Raw genomic sequence first — 16345 nt, 5'->3', positions numbered from 1 at the left:
AGGGAAATCGAACTTGCTGTCAAGGTATGCGCGGAACGAGTTCAACATAAACTCGAAGGCGACAATCGGGGTGGAGTTTCAGACGCAGAGCTTGGAGATTGACGGCAGGGAGGTGAAGGCCCAGATCTGGGATACCGCTGGGCAGGAGCGCTTCAGGGCGGTCACTTCGGCCTACTACCGCGGCGCCGTTGGTGCTCTCATTGTCTACGACATTTCCCGCAGAACTACCTTCGAGAGCGTCCAGCGATGGCTCCACGAGCTTAACAGTATGATTTCTGTTTCCTTTCCTTATCTGGAGTGGTTATTGGTTTGCTCCAGAGATTTGTTCTTTGCTGCTTTTTTTTATAAGGCTTCTGAATTTTTAGCTCCTTGGGGTGATTGAGAGAGGAGTGTATGGATGCTTATTTTCTGGTTCTTGGGTATTCATCCCTTTTTGAGTGAGACGTGATTTTTCTGTCAGATCTGGTTGATTTTGATTTTGCATGCCTAGTGCGCAATGCTTTTATGATCTGGGTTCTCTACCATCAAATTTAACTAGCATCGAAGAACATCGTTATCATGTATGATGCTTGGAAGCCTGTCGGTATAATAATGTTGGGTGCTAAGCTCTAACTTCTATTCTGAATAAAGAATTTGATCTTATGGATTGAGGAATTTTGGACATATTTTACTTAGGCGTCCCCTTGCATTCTGCAGCCAAAAAAAAAAAAAAAAGTTTTAGAGGTTCGCTTTTGCATCGTTTAATCTGTAGATGCTGCTAAGTCAGACAAAAATGGAAGCTTATTTAGCTTGTGGACTAGTGCATGAAGAAGAACACATTAGTTTACCAATCCATTAATATTAAACCTGAATTACATAGGTTTTCTATTTGATTAAACCTTAGGCTCTATATAGCTTAGCTTTCTGTTACTTGTTTCTGCCTCTGTGATCAAGTGAGTGCCTAGTTCACTATTGTAGAGGGGCTATCTGTTTTACTTGTTTTTGTTGTTGGATCTGTAGCCCTCATAGGGAAATTTTTTTATTCATTAGTGACCATGAAGACTGTAATGTTCTCATTGCTTCTGAATGATAATATGTAATGCTTTCATTTGTATTCCAGTTAGGTTGGGTGAGAGATTTATATAACCAATTTACGAAGTTGCCCGTATAAAACATTGACATGTGCGCTGTACTGTGCGAATTGGTGCTTTGTTGTACTATGATTACCCAATGAAGGAAAGACAACATCACTGCCTGATCTCCAATTTGAGTGTAAACATAAGATATAAAACAACAATTTTGCCAATTTATATTTAAATTGAAGTAAATTTTCTTAATAATTGTGTAGCTGGAAAAGGTTTGAACTTCTTAAACTGATTTTACGATTTTTTGAGCAATTGCACGTCTTTTGAGACAGGAATAATTTGATTTCATTTTTAGTCCGCATAACATTTCCCAGCATTAAGTTCCCGTGTTTAGCAAGTTTTTTGAAGCACATGAGGATAATTTTTTGTATTTGATGTTTGGCACATTTCTCGAGGACATATCATTCCGAGGCACTGGTATAACTTTTGAGACATCATCTTTGAATTGAAAATTGACATTTAAAATTCATTCAGTACTTGAAATTGTCCAGCATTAATATGTTTATGCAAAAATAGTCAGTCAGATGCGTGCGTTTTTTTCATTTTTTGAATTTTAAAAGATCACATTCTATCTACTTGCTTGTAGGTATTGCAGATTTGGCAGTTAATTTTTAAAATGTTAAATTTTAACGTGTGCTTAGAGTATTATTATTTGGATCGCGTTTGGCTTACAGTTTGTCGAGTTCTTGATTTTTCAAGAGAGGTCTTGACGCAATGAGAAGTGTTCGTTCTGACTCGTTGGCAACTTATCAAGTCTCCTTTTTGTTTTGTGCTCGTTCTATTTGAATTCTTCTCAGTTCTTTCAATGTAAGATGCAGCATAGTCAAACGTTACTGAAATCTTTTGTTTATGCTTGTTGGGGAGCTGTTGAGTTGCACATAGGTCTTTTGTTCATCCATTTTCATGTTCAATTATGTTCACTTTTCACCACATTTTGCATTGCATTTAGGATTTTCATATTTGTTCTTGTTTTGCAATTTTTAGTAATAATTATTACTTTTTTTGTTTTTCACATTTGTATTCAAAGGATCCTTTAAAGTCTCTTACAAGTTTGTTCAATATAATTTTTGATAGCCTTCCAGCATTTTTCTCATGTTTGGGGGAATCTACACGGAGTCTGAGCTTGCCCTCCGTGCTAAAAAAGGCATATGTGGATGTTGTAATCATCACGACCTTTGCTATCACGGTAAGAAAGATATGTATGAAGTTTCGTACCTGCACAAAAAGTTTTTGACATTATTTTTTTTTTTTGGGTGGCCACATAGAGGAAGTTACATGTGACTATTTCATTTTAGCGTCTAGGACTTCTTTCCTATTATGCTAAGAAAGGCGCCTATAGGATTTTCACTTGCAGGAGAAATTTGGAAATATAAGATTTCACCATTTTGTCAAGAAAGGTGTGTATATGTACTTAGTTTTGATAGTTTGAGCGTTTGCATATATACCGTACATGCATGAAGAATGAATTGATGTTGAAGCGATTGAATTTGCATGAGATAACTTGCATCCATAAGTTTTATAAGTTTCCCTTCTTCTCCACTTGTCATGGATTTCATTGATGGTTTTATTGGCGAGCTCCCACTTGCTTTCCTACCTTTGATGTTGAGGGTTTTGGGCTTTTGGACTTTTGGACTTTTGGATAGGCGCGAAGTACAGAAGAAAAAATAGAGAAATAGTTCGTATAGGCATGTGTATGAGAGATGAGGGAGAAGGAGAGGGAGAGCTCAAGCTAGAGGTTGGCATGAGGAAGTGTTCATTGAATGAGAGGCCGATCATGCGGATACGTGGCTGGTCTTGTGTGTGAGGTCTCTTCAAGTGATAGTTGAGTAAAGAGAACCCCCATGGGAATCTAAGCGTGTGCCTTTGATAGTTTTTTTTCTAAAGCTGTCGGGATGGGAAAAAATGGGAGATTTGAGATACCTACGCTTGACTGATGGATAAGCAAATATGAGGAAGTAACCATACATGAGGTTCATCGTTGGTAGTGATAGTTTTGGACCAAATTTTAAGAAGACAAATCCTAGTAAGCGTGAAAAATGGTTGGGGAAGGTTTCTCATGTTAGTGTGCGTGTGCGTGTGCGTGTGCGCGCGCGCGCGTGTGTGTGTGTGTGAGAGGAGTAAAACACCTTTTGAATTGACATTTTCAAATCAATTGTTTTTTCAATAAAAGCACAAGTCAAAGGGTGTTGTTAATAATTAATTTTTCCTTTTTTTAATTAAAATTTAAAATCTTAATTAATTTTTAAATATAATAAAAATTTATAATTATTTTGAATGATACTAGACTTCAAAATTTATCTAATAAATTTTATATTATAAATAAGTAACTTTACTTATTTCCTCTAAAATAATATCAAATTCTCATATTATTGAAAACAAGAGTCAATTATATAGTTTTATATGAAATATGGAGTTGAACTAAAATATAAATAATTTCATTCAATTATTTTACTTATATATTAATTATTTGTTTAACTTGATTAAAGATAGTTAAAAATTCCTTTGATGTTTACACTAATTTTTGCAATTCAAGTGAATACATGAAAGTACTTAGATTTTGAATTGTTAATATTTTTTTCTAATAGTTTTAAAGTTTTGAAGAGGGAGAGTCTCTTGTCCTAGATGCATTTAATTATATATGATGTACGATTAGAATCAAAATCGTCAAACAAAATTAAACCAGTGGTTAGTATTTAATATAAGTAGAATCACAAGTCACTTTTATAATAACAATATAGATTTATATATCTTAAATTATAGTTAATTACATAATATCATAAATTAATAAATTAGTAAAAAAATATAAAAATCTTTATATACACTCAAACTAAGAAGCCAAAAATTATATTCAATAGCAAAACATTGTATTGTCTTGTATGTTAAATTTTCCAATATAAGTTTCATATATTTAGATCTAAATGAAATTGGCTTACTATATTCAAGAAAAAAATAAATATATAATTTTTTGTCCATATTAATTTATAAGTACTCATATTCAACAACTTATGATTGCACACCTACAAAAAATTACTTTGTCATACTTGATGTTTTCTTTTTCATAAGCACAAGAAATTTAGCTAATTGGCTCTAAAAAATATTTACCAATAAGCATAACCATGTATAGTTAAGATATCAGATACAACAACAAAAACAAAAACAAGCCTTTATCCCACTAAGTGGGTTGGCTACATGAATCCTTTTTCTTCATGTCGTCCGCTTGAGTGTCATATTTTCATTTAATTCTAATAGATTAAGAATTTTTTTTAATACAATATGCCCAAGTATTTTTAGGTCAACCTTTGTCATTTGTAACATAAATTGAATCTAAAACATCTACTCTCCTAACCTGATAATCAGATGGTCGACATCCTAACCAGATAATCAGATGATCGGCGTTTAATGTGACCAAAACCTCTAAGACGACTATTTAATATTGTCTGCCACTGGAGATACACCGACTATATCATGGAGATATTCATTTCACATTTGTCTTTGTGTCATGCCACTCATTCACCTAAACATTCTCATCTCAGCAATGCTTAACTTTGTTTTATGTTTATCTTTTAAAGACTAACATTCCGTGTCATAGAGCATTGCGGGTCTTACCATCATCTTATAAAATTTCTCTTTAAGTCTAAGAGGTACTTTTTTGTCACACATTAGGCTTGACACATTCCTCCACTTCAACCAACCAACTTGAATTCTACTAATAACATCCCCATATATATCACCATCACTTTGAACAATAAACCTGAGATATCTAAAAAGTTCACCCCTTTTAATGATTTGATCACCCATAGTTACATCTTTGCCACTAAAGCTATTACTACTAAAATTACATTTCATGTATTTAATTTTAAATCTACTCAAATAAAGGCCTTTAGACTCCGATGTAGTCCTATATAGTTCAAGTTTTTCCTAAACTTTTTCTCTAGTTATATCCACAAGAAGGATATCATCAACGAAAAGCTTACACCAAGGCATATCCTCCAGAGCATCCACAACAGAAGCAAAAAAAATATGGGCTTAAAGCTGATCCATGAGGTAATCGAACTAAAATAGGAAAAACACTTGGTCAATCCTTCATCTGTTCTAACGTAAGTAACAACTCTTGTATGCATATCTTTAATGACTCAAATGTAAGTCATATCAACACCTTTCTTCTCTAAAACTCTACAAAGGACTTCTCTTGGAACCTTATTGTAAGCTTTTTCTAAGTCAATAAAAATCATATGTAGATCCTCCTTATTCTCTCTGGACATCTCCATCAATAAATGTATAACTTTCATAGTAGACCTAGCTAACATAAATCCAAACTGATTTTGGATCTTAACATATGTTCAATTACTATCTTCTATAATTTTAAAGTATGACTCATCAACTTAATCCTCTATAAATCCTCTGTTACTTGCACATTCTTGTGATATTGGATAAATGTTGAAGAAATAAATATATAGCTTCCATAGTTAAGATATTGGATATGTAAAAATTTTTTTAACATGGAATTTAAAAATTATGCATAAATATTGGAGATATCCTTAATTATGTCTTTGAAGTTAAACAAAAAATAATTAGCTGAGTAAAATTATGGAATAAATTTATTTATATTTTAGTTCAACTCCATTTATATTTCATATGAGATTGTATAATTGACTTATATATTTTCAGTTGTGCTATGTTTGGATTCAAATTCAATTTTATGAGTTACTAAGTCGAACTATTGATTTATAACATAACTTTTTTTTAGATTAATTTCCAATTCTAGCTTCTTCCAAAGCAATTATAATTTTTTATCATCTTTAATAATTAATTAAAATTTTAAATTATAATATTAATAAAATTTTAAAAATAATTATTAAAAATTCTATTTGAATTGACATTTTCATAAAAAATATTTAATTTGAATATGCCAATTTAAAGGGCATTTCAGCTCCATAATATATATAAATATATATATATATATATACATACATATATATATATATATATAGAGAGAGAGAGAGAGAGAGAGAGAGAGAGAGAGAGAGAGAGAGAGAGAGAGATTATAAATTAAAGCTCCTAATACTAAAATATAATTCTTGGGTGAGCTTCTTCATAGAATTTGACTCATGATTATGCGGTATTAAAGATTCGGGACTGTTTTCAAGATTTAATTCCCTTTTTTCTGCAACACAATGAATTCATTTGAAGGTCTAGTTTTATTGGTGATGTTCTATTCTATCATTAATCGAAAATACTCTTTGTAGATATAAACAAGGTAAAGTATGGATTTCATCTTCATATGATCAGATCATGACCCGAAGATGCCATCTTTAGGCTAACCAAATATGCCAACCTAGACTTGGGCAACTAATGGATCTTTAGTGGTGGCCACTAAAAGCATCTATAGTTGGTCTTTTAAGACCATAATATATCACATAGGCGATCATCTTTAAAGGTTAATTAACTCTTGAATGGACGCATTTGAAATTGATGATGATGATGCTTCCCAAATTTTTTTGGATTAACTCTAAGGAGCATTTTGAGACAATTGGCTTGCAAATAAATGGGATATTGGAGGCCCTGTAGTTTTGAGAAGTTTTGTATCTTTCGAATAATTTACATAGTAATGTGGTACGAATGTCTTGGTTCAGCTTTTGGGATTGATGAGCTAAGCATCCACGATGTTGGTTTGTTGCCCAAAGTTTTGTTTGGGGTTGATTTGCCATTCTAAGTATGTTTTTGTTCACTTTAGCGAAACAGAATAAAATCAATTTGGCCCTCTTAAATGGCATTATAATGGGTTCATTCTTCAAGATATATGCATGATTAGATAGAGTTTTTATTATCCCAACAAGACTATTGCACCTTTGCTTAAAATTGTTGAGGAAATTATCTAATGCTTATTTAATACACACCAGCCTTAGTGTGTGATATGCTGTGAAATTTGATCATATGTAATTTATGGAAACTCTTTAAATGATGAATTAGATAGATACATACATGCATCATCCGAAGCGATTCAGTAGATCCAAAGTCAAATGAACGAACACTTACGTTCCTAAGAATGCATCCACATGTCAAATAAACATTTTCTAGAGGTAGTTCGAAGCATGATGATTGTGATGAATGTCCTGAAGTTCTTTGAGGGCTAGTATTTTTGGCAGTTGTTTAATTGATCAACAGAATGTCATTGAGATTGCTGGATTGGAAGTCTCATTGTCAGATCTTGAAATGAGATAATAGCGAGATACTCCCATTGAAAGTATTTGGCTATGTATGTTTTGTGAAAGACAACAAACCATAAGTAGAGAAGCTAGATCTCAGAGTTGTAAGTGTGTTTTCGCGGGTTATTTTGCTACCCAAAAGGGTTATGTTTGTTAGAGCCCGATAAAGAAGAGGTTGTTTGTGAGCATGGATGTGTTCTATAGAGAATTCGAGCCATACTTTATCCTGGAGGTTGCCTCATCCTTTGGTGACTCGTCGGATATTGGAGGTATGAGGCAAGAGGGGGTAGGTATTGATGGTGAGAGGTTGGCTCATGTGGAAGCGATGATTTGTCCTGTGGTGGGGGATGAATCGATTGAGGAGCCGGAAAATGAGGAGATAGAACCGGGAGGAGGTGGGATTCAGACTGAAAGGGAGTTGAGGGTGTATACAAGGAGAAGGAAGCAGAATGAAGGAACAGTGGCTATAGTGCCACTCGTGCCAACAATCCCTTGTCCCGGTCTACTATTTAGATGGCCTTTGTGGATATTTTTTGCCAAAATAAAATGACTAAACTAACAAAGCATGTTTAGTCATTTGGCTAATTGTTGTGCTATGAAATAGTCACGGGCTTTCACAGAATATAGAATTAAACAAAAACTATCATTTCGTGAATGTCTGGGATTAATTACAAGATCAATTTTAAGTGTTATGATCAAACTAAATATGATGGTTTGAGTATTATGCAAAATTTATGGTTCTGTTGTTAAATATTGTGTGTTTAGATTATTTAGTTATTATTATATGTTTTACTAATGGTTTTAACAAAATTGCAGAGGAACTAATATAAAATTGATTAAAAATGTCGCATGAGACTTATATAAATAATTTTAGATGCTATGAATGTTAGGACTATTCTTCTATTTGCAAATTTGAATCAGTGATTCTACTAAGAACTAATAACTCATCTAAAGCCTATTAAATATACACTAGTGCAAGAGTCATTGCTATTTAATGGAACCTGAACTTACTGAGGAAATTATAGTTCATGAATAAAATTTAGAGGATATTTTAGATGTTGAAATGGTTTATTGTTTCTTTATGAATTTATATTTTAATATTTTGAATTTAAGTTTGCTCCTTGCTTAATTTATGTTCATGAACTTTTAGAAATTTTTAATCGAGAATCAAAATTGGAATTCAAAACCAAAATTGAACATGCGATGTAATCAAGAATTTAATTTTCTATAATCAAAACCTAAATTTGAAAAGAAAATGAGCTTGCAGTTTACCATCTTTGACTTGATGCAATTTTCTTTTGGTTTCAAACTGATGCATGCAAGTTGGAAGTGCATTTCCTTCAAATTAGCATTAAAAGTGTGATTGTCTGAGGAAACTCAGCTTGTATTAATGCGAGGCTTGAGTTTCTGTGTGCGAGCTTGCCTTGCTCTCGGGCACCTGGCACTGGCGCGCTGCTTCTAGCACGGGGTTGTCATGGTAACTTGACCCGATTGCCTCTTTTCACTCCCCAAATTGCATTCCACACTTGATAATTTATAAATTTTATCTTAACTAATTTATGTTTTCTTTTCCTCTCATCAAAGTACTTTTTTCGTTTTCTGCCTTTTTCATCCGCCAGTTTTAAAATTCTATGATAATTCGATGCAGCACATTCGGACACCACCATTGCAAAAATGTTGGTTGGAAACAAATGTGATTTGGAAAACATTCGGGCTGTTTCAGTCGAGGAAGGCAAGAGCCTTGCAGAAGCCGAAGGGCTCTTTTTTATCGAAACTTCAGCCCTAGATTCAACGAATGTGAAGACAGCCTTCGAAATAGTCATCAAGGAGATATATAACAACATCAGTAGGAAGGCATTGAACTCTGATTCCTACAAAGGGGAGCTGTCTGCCAATAGGGTAACCCTTGACAGCCATGGAAGTGATGATGCATCAAAGCAAGTTTCGAGTAAGTTTTCTTGCTGTTAAGATTCTTAAAAAGTGTTATTTTAAATAGTGTTCCCAATTATAATAATTTTCTGAAGGAACTTTTTGCGCTTGTTTATTTCATATGCTTATATTTGTTTTCGGTTTGCTATAAGTGTATTCTATGCATTGTTGGAATAATAAGGTCAATATACTATCTGAATTTTTGTATTATATAAGCTCAAATGCTTGTTTCAGCTTTACATGACTTGTTGTTGCTTGTAAAATGCATAAATGTGCAAAAAAGAAGAAAAGTAAAGTTTCGGTTGGTTTGAATGGATCGATTCACAAAACAGTTAGAACGAGTGAAATCAAAATAAGAAATTTTAAAAATAGAATTGATCATTTTTCTTATTAAAATCGATCCAAATTAAAATTAATTGAGTATCTATATGCTGATCACCTTAGACAAGCTAACCGATAGGGTTTCTTGATCGAGTTATTTAATCGAATTAATCAAGTCGAGCTGTCTAATTGGCTTCATGAGCCATCTAGCTTCACACTTTGAACCAAATCCATAGACTTTCAATTATAAACATATCTTTCATCATTAAAGGATATGTCCATTCTATTACAGTAACCCCCATTTATAGAGGGACTGGCTTATTGTTACAAATAAAACACTCATTATACATGAATCTTAAGAGATCTATGATTTATTCGTTCTGTTATGTTCTAGTGCGGGCTTTATAATTAATATTAACCTGGTAATACTTTGCACGGGTAACTTTTCTTTATAAAAAGCTTTTTCTCATGCTTCACTTTTGGTAACACTCCTAGTGGCCAACTTGGACATGTGAGGTGTTGATCTTATGGGGAGTTCAGCCAAACCAGCTACTAGGCACATGGAGCTTTATGGGAGAGTTGTCGAGTTGCCTCGATTGAGTATTTGTGCGATGATCTCCATAGGTAGGGCATAGGTAGGCTATCTGTTTGTGCTTCTGATCAAGTTATTTGGTCAAATTGATCGAGCGGAGCTGCCTAGAGGCTCGTTGAACCAGTTCCAGAGTTTTCAATTGTACATCTATCTTGAAGTTCAATAAGAAAGGTACTTACCAGTAAGGAAGAGGTCTTTATTTAGTTGAAGACAAAAGAAGAGATTATGATAAAAACATTAATTGGAGAATGATATGGACTTACTATTACGAAGAAAAATGTGAATGGACTTAAAAAATGTGGCAAACAATTTAAATTGAGATCCTAATAAAGAAATAATGATTTTTGAAAAAATGTTACAAGATGACGTGCTTGTACAATGAAGCTTATTTAGGCCAAAATGTTAAGACATTCTTGATGTCTCTTTAACAAAATTTTTACATGAATCTCGATGCATTTTCTTGATTAAAGATATCACAAATTCAATTTTTAAGAACTATTTATGATAAAAAAGGAATCAACAATTATCGTCCAATCAGGTGAGTAGAGAAGTTATACACTAAAAAAATGCCCCTTCCCAAAACGCTATAAATCGACCCTCTCTCCAGAGCTTGTTTTGGAGAGAAGACCCGGTGATAACCACCAACATCAGTAGCGTGGACCACTGCTAGTTATCATCGTTTGTCACCCCCAACCATTGGCTGCCAATACCCCTTCTTGCAAACTTGTAGTCCCATACTCTAAATACAATTTTTGCATCAAACACATGTATTTTCTTTATGCTATATAAAGACAAGTATAAAATTTTTGCATCAAACACATGTATTTTCTTTATGCTGTATAAAGACAAGTATAATCCTCGATGTAAGATTGTAACCCCGTTCTTCTTGTTGTTAGAGAAGGTTTCACTCCTCTTTTCATAATCATATAGTGCACTATTTTGATTATACTTGGCACATTGTTTTTTTTCCTTCTCAAGCTTTTCCACGTAAAAATCTTGTTGTTTCCTTTTTTATATGTGCGTGTGCGTTGGATTTCGTACAACGTCAACATGTTAAATAATCACTCTAATCTCTTGATTTTTTCAGCACACAACAATTCTTATGCAATTTCTATTCAAATAGGCTTAAATATGAATGAATTTATTTTATGATTAGTACAATATAAAATTTCATATATACTCCTTTCTAATTTATATTGCAATTATCCTATAAGAAATCTTTCATTCCAAAATCACTCCATGACAAAGAGACAATGACAACTCAAAACAACACCAACGCAACAGTAATGCGACATCAGCCACCTTCTTCCCCTCCCCGTTCCCCCCCCCCCCCCCCCACCACCATTCTCTCTCACTCTCTCTATACATACTCCCACTCTCCATCGCTCTTTCAACATCCCTCCTCCCCTCTTTCAATACAACTCCTCAGTCATGTCCTCCACCATCCGCGCACCAGCCATACTATTGCTCACCATGCTATCTCTAGCCACTGCAGCAACGGCTGTCAGCTTATGCAACATCAGCTCCGATGAGCTCGACGAATGCCGGCCAGCGGTGAGCGGGCTGAGCCCCAGCGAGCCCACCGTGGCTTGCTGCTCGGCGTTAGAACAGGCCGACCTGCCTTGCCTCTGCTCCTACCGTAGCTCGCCGCTGCTGCCATCATTTGGTATTGATCCTGATCTCGCCATGCAGCTCCCACGCAAGTGTAGCCTCTCTCTGCCTCCCGATTGCTAGCTGATTACTTGTCCCCTGGCAGCTGCGGCTTAGTGCTGATATCTATGTATTACTTCACGTGTGTTTGTTGTGTTTTAATGAAAAAAAATATTATGTGCGGGTGAGATGAAGGTGAAATGTATTTGAGATGGGCACTCTATTCTAATCCAGGAGAAAATATTAGTTCTAGTAAATTAGATTGTGTGTTCCTTGCCTTGGATGAAACTACGCTGCCAAACATATGTAGTGTGATGCTGTCTTCATCAGCCTGTCGAGATTTTCGTCATAATATTATCTCCTAATTTCTTTTAGCTGTTTAGCTGAGATGTTGCGGTTGGTGGTTAAACTCCGCAGCAAATCAAGATCAGTGAAAAAATATAGATTTCAGTTACAATTTTTTGAAAAGCTTTTAAATCACAGTTTATCTAAACATAGACAATCGCAGTGCGTGGTCTCAAAGGGACCATAATGCTCTGGCATAAATGAGGATTTGTGCTTGGGAAGTGTTGCTTAAGAAAAGGGAAGATTTTTCTCACGTTAAAGCTATTTAAAAAATTAATTATAAAATGAGAAATATATTTATAAACTATAAGATATTTTTTTAATATTTTATAAAATTTTTATTCTTGAATTATAAGACAAAGGTTAGCACAGTTTTGAACGATTATTGCCTAAAAAGTTATTTATTTATTTATTTTTTGTTGGTGTTGTTGTGACTATTAAATCTTTTAGGACTTGAGAGGATCATGAGTTCATACAATTAGAGACTTTCGGTCTGTTTGGGGCAGCTTATGCATTTCAGGATAAGTTAAAACACGGCATGCGGTCGACCCGCAGTTTGCGTTTAGTGTAAAAAACCTAAACGTGGTAGCAGCGTTTTCAAAAATGCGCAAACCAAACAATTAGGCGGAGTTTTAAAAAATGCCGCCTCACTTATAATATGCCCCCAAATGGGCTCTTTATGAGATGAGTGGTGGAGGTGAAAAGTTCTAGTGTGTGCGTGTTACTCCTAATGCCCCCCACTTTTTTCTGGCCTCCCTTGAGAGAGTAAGGGCCTTCCAATTTATGTCTCACAGGATGTCCTTACCCTCATGAGGTCACAAAAGGAAACATAATATAATAGTAAATTTTTTTTTTAATTATTTGGATTTTATTGGTGCACTGTTAACAAATTTTTATCGTGTCACACGAATCTTATCAATATTTTTAATAAGAAACATTTCAAATTTAAATTCAAGATAAAGTAGATTGTAAAATTATAATAAAGTTACTTTTTTTTAAAAAAATTATTTGGATAGTAGATTGTAAAATTATAATAAAGTTACTTTTTTTTTTTAATTATTTGGATGTTAATGGTGCACCATTAACAAATTTTTTGATCTATTACAATCTCAAAATATTTTCAATGAGAAACATTTGAAATTCAAATTCAAGATAATATAAGACATTGATTTCAACAAGTTTATAATTAAACTGACAATCTCGACAAGGCGGACCCAATGATAACAAAATTGATTCAATCAGGGTCCAATCAAGTCGAGATCGTGGCCATTAAGAAACATTTAGAAGCTTCAGATTGTTGATTGAATGATCAAATAAACTCCAAATTCAACATACTTATAGGCAAATCAAGCGTTTCGATGAGAGGAATCCAATGAACCCAAGCTCTCTTAATTCTAAGGCCATTAAGACCCTCAAATCATTATTATTTTTATGCCCTCTGAAAGTTTCTTCAAATCGATAAATTCTTGATGTGACTTATTTGTCAGTCTCATCGACCCTAGTATTCTCATCAACCACGGGAGATTGAGCCTCCAGTACTACCACCAAGGCTTTATTCTCTCTTTTAAACTGGTGAAATTGGTCTTTTGATCATCCATATTTACTTGGTTTTTTGTTTGAAGATTCTGGAGCTGATCTAGGTCCAATTGCAAGTCAGCATGCTTGCAGCCACTTTTCACAAATTTCGCCCTCAACCTGATGTTCTCCGACTTCAAAGACCCTAGCTTTTTTCTTGCCTCTTCATAGGTTGGAGCCTACTCCTAATAACTATCTAAAAGCTGGCGATGTGATTGCTACATCGAGTAACCCCATTGTCATGCATTCACCAAGCTCTTCTTTACTAGCAAATGGAGTCTTTGCATGTTCTCCTTTGCTTGATTTCTCAATTGAACAAAACTCAATATATGCCCCTTTAAGTAATGTTTGTTTGAATAGGGATCGCCAGACATCCGATCTTGAGTCAAGTTTATCTTCTTCTTGTTAATTAGATGATTCACCCTTTCAAATCAAACTCTTCGCCCGCCATAGCCGTTGAAGAAATATTAGAGGGAGCCTCTGACGATCCACTATTAGTCACCTCTACTCTCCACCTATTCAAGCGAGGCTCTTCAGGTATCACCTTTTTCCATAACCGCTTTAACTTTTCGCTTGGGTTGCAAATTGATTTGAGCAGGCACTCAAGGAACTTCCGAACTGATTCATCTGTTGATTCTCATACCAACCCGTTTTATTGATGCTTTTCCTACAATAGTAGCAAGGAAGTTTCCCCATCTTCATCGTCATCATCCATAAGAATAACTAGATCACCTAGACTAGACGAAGCCATTATGGCCTCATTATCCCGCCAACTTTGCTTTCATCTTATACTTCATAACGAAGGGAGGCCTTGACAATTTCCCTAATATCGGGGACAAAGTGTTCATAAAAGAATTCAAATTTGATCATTTAAATAAAAAAACTCACTAAGTATAATGTTTCTCAAGCACGACAGCTAATAAAACTTTCACATTAAGCTCCACTCCATAAAGGCATGAGAAGCTGAAATGTTTCACAACGAGTATTTTACACATGCCTAATACTCCTTCCACATAAGACAGGGGTGATGTAAGAATTCTCTAGCCTACCTTTCTTCGAGAAAAATAAAATTTACTCTTCTAGTCTTGAATCTTATTTTCGATACGAATGATGGTCGTCACTATAGGAGAAAAAATCACTGTTTTGTCAAGTACACCTTCGGCTGAAGAACAGTCCTAAAGACTTTCATTGAGCATATTAAAATCTTGGCTCAAAGGAATAGGGTCATGATCATTATAACTGATAAAAAGTTAGGGCTGATTTGAGTCAACACAAGTCTAAAGAAGTTCAAGATATCCTTAATCTCCTTGTACAAAGGAAACCTCGGATATGAATGAAACTGATAAAAAAAACACAAATCTCATTATGGTGAATGTTATTTGGAGCCTCATCCCTCCTTCGAACCTTATGGTAGTTGCATTTTTGAACAGAGTATGCGTGTATAAAGTTGAAACATGAATTTTCTAACATCCTTCTGAAAACTCGGCCGTCAAGAATGAAATAACACTTTTATTCAATTTGACCACCATTGTCGGCGATGAAGATGTCACGAAGAAAGTAAAGCTTGCATCAACCAATATCTTCTCATCTATGTGGGTTCCTTCTGAGAACTCGGCCGTCAAGAATGAAATAACACCTTTATTCAATTTGACCACCATTGTCGGCGATGAGGATGTCACGAAGAAATTAAAGATCAAAAGGCTCGAGGAGGCGAGCAGGAGACACAATGATACCTCTACTTTCTTTCTTTATAAAAGTATAAACGCACAACAATCTCGCTTCGATACCCACAATCAGAATATCAAGAGATACAAACTCCAATTAAATTATAAATTGTCTTTTATACCCAAAAAAGGCCAACAAAAAAAATAAAAGACGAACCATAAGAAACGTATCAAACAACTATCAAGTTATTATTGAGCAACTTCATAAAGATTTCAAATCTAAATGCAGTAAAAAGACATAAAAAAGAAAATATCAAACACGCACAATTACAAATATATGAATATAAGAAGAGTAAATCATTATCATTTACATCATCCAATGACATTACTCTTGACTGAAGAAGACGCCGAATAATAAATCAGCCACTAGAGAAAAAGCTATCCAGACCATTCAACTCAAGTTGATGTCGAAGCACAGCCAACTCCATCTCTGTTACCTCCAGCTTCAGCTAAAAATCAGCAAAATTTTCCTCCAATATTGCCTCCGACTTGGTCATGTGATTTCAGGTCAGCCTTCACCTCTCCGGCTTCAAGGTCTACGAGATGCATCCCACCAACACTTCCTGACATCTAACAAGCCGAGGTAAGTGGGTGCTTCCAATTCCTCAGGCATTTGTAGGGGTGTAAACGAACCGAACATGAACGAACAGAGCTTGTGTTCGTGTTCGGTTTGTTTGAAATTTAGTTTATTTGAAATAAGCTCGTGTTCGAAATTGTTCATGAAGTAATTGTTCGTGTTCATTTCTTAACGAACGAGCCGAACACGAGTTGTTCGCGAACGACGAGACAGTTTGACATCTCTAATATTAATATATATAAATAATATATTATATTAATTATATAACTTATATTATATAAATATATAATATCCATATTATT

The 16345-nt window shown here is 34.5% G+C and overlaps 2 protein-coding genes across 2 annotated transcripts in view; both read left to right on the top strand.

Annotated features, from left to right (window-relative positions):
• LOC110033020 (ras-related protein RABA5e-like) overlaps positions 1–9468 on the top strand; it is a 21778-nt gene extending 12310 nt beyond the window's left edge. Inside the window, exons 2-3 of the mRNA XM_020736852.1 lie at positions 3–266; positions 8979–9468. Of these exons, the coding sequence (XP_020592511.1) occupies positions 3–266; positions 8979–9298 (584 nt within the window). The 3' untranslated portion in view covers positions 9299–9468. The remainder of the gene's footprint in view (positions 1–2; positions 267–8978) is intronic.
• Positions 9469–11549: 2081 nt separating this feature from the next.
• LOC110033009 (putative lipid-transfer protein DIR1) lies at positions 11550–12079 on the top strand. Its single transcript, XM_020736831.1, has one exon. It carries the CDS (start codon positions 11604–11606, stop codon positions 11904–11906), a length of 303 nt encoding a protein of 100 aa, XP_020592490.1. The 5' UTR covers positions 11550–11603; the 3' UTR covers positions 11907–12079.
• Positions 12080–16345: the final 4266 nt, after the last annotated feature.

The sequence above is a fragment of the Phalaenopsis equestris genome, unplaced genomic scaffold (genome assembly GCF_001263595.1).
Source record: "Phalaenopsis equestris unplaced genomic scaffold, ASM126359v1 Scaffold001079, whole genome shotgun sequence".
Classification (NCBI taxonomy): domain Eukaryota; kingdom Viridiplantae; phylum Streptophyta; class Magnoliopsida; order Asparagales; family Orchidaceae; genus Phalaenopsis; species Phalaenopsis equestris.
Note: the sequence above shows the minus strand (reverse complement) of the source record. Positions and strands in the feature narration are given on the sequence as shown.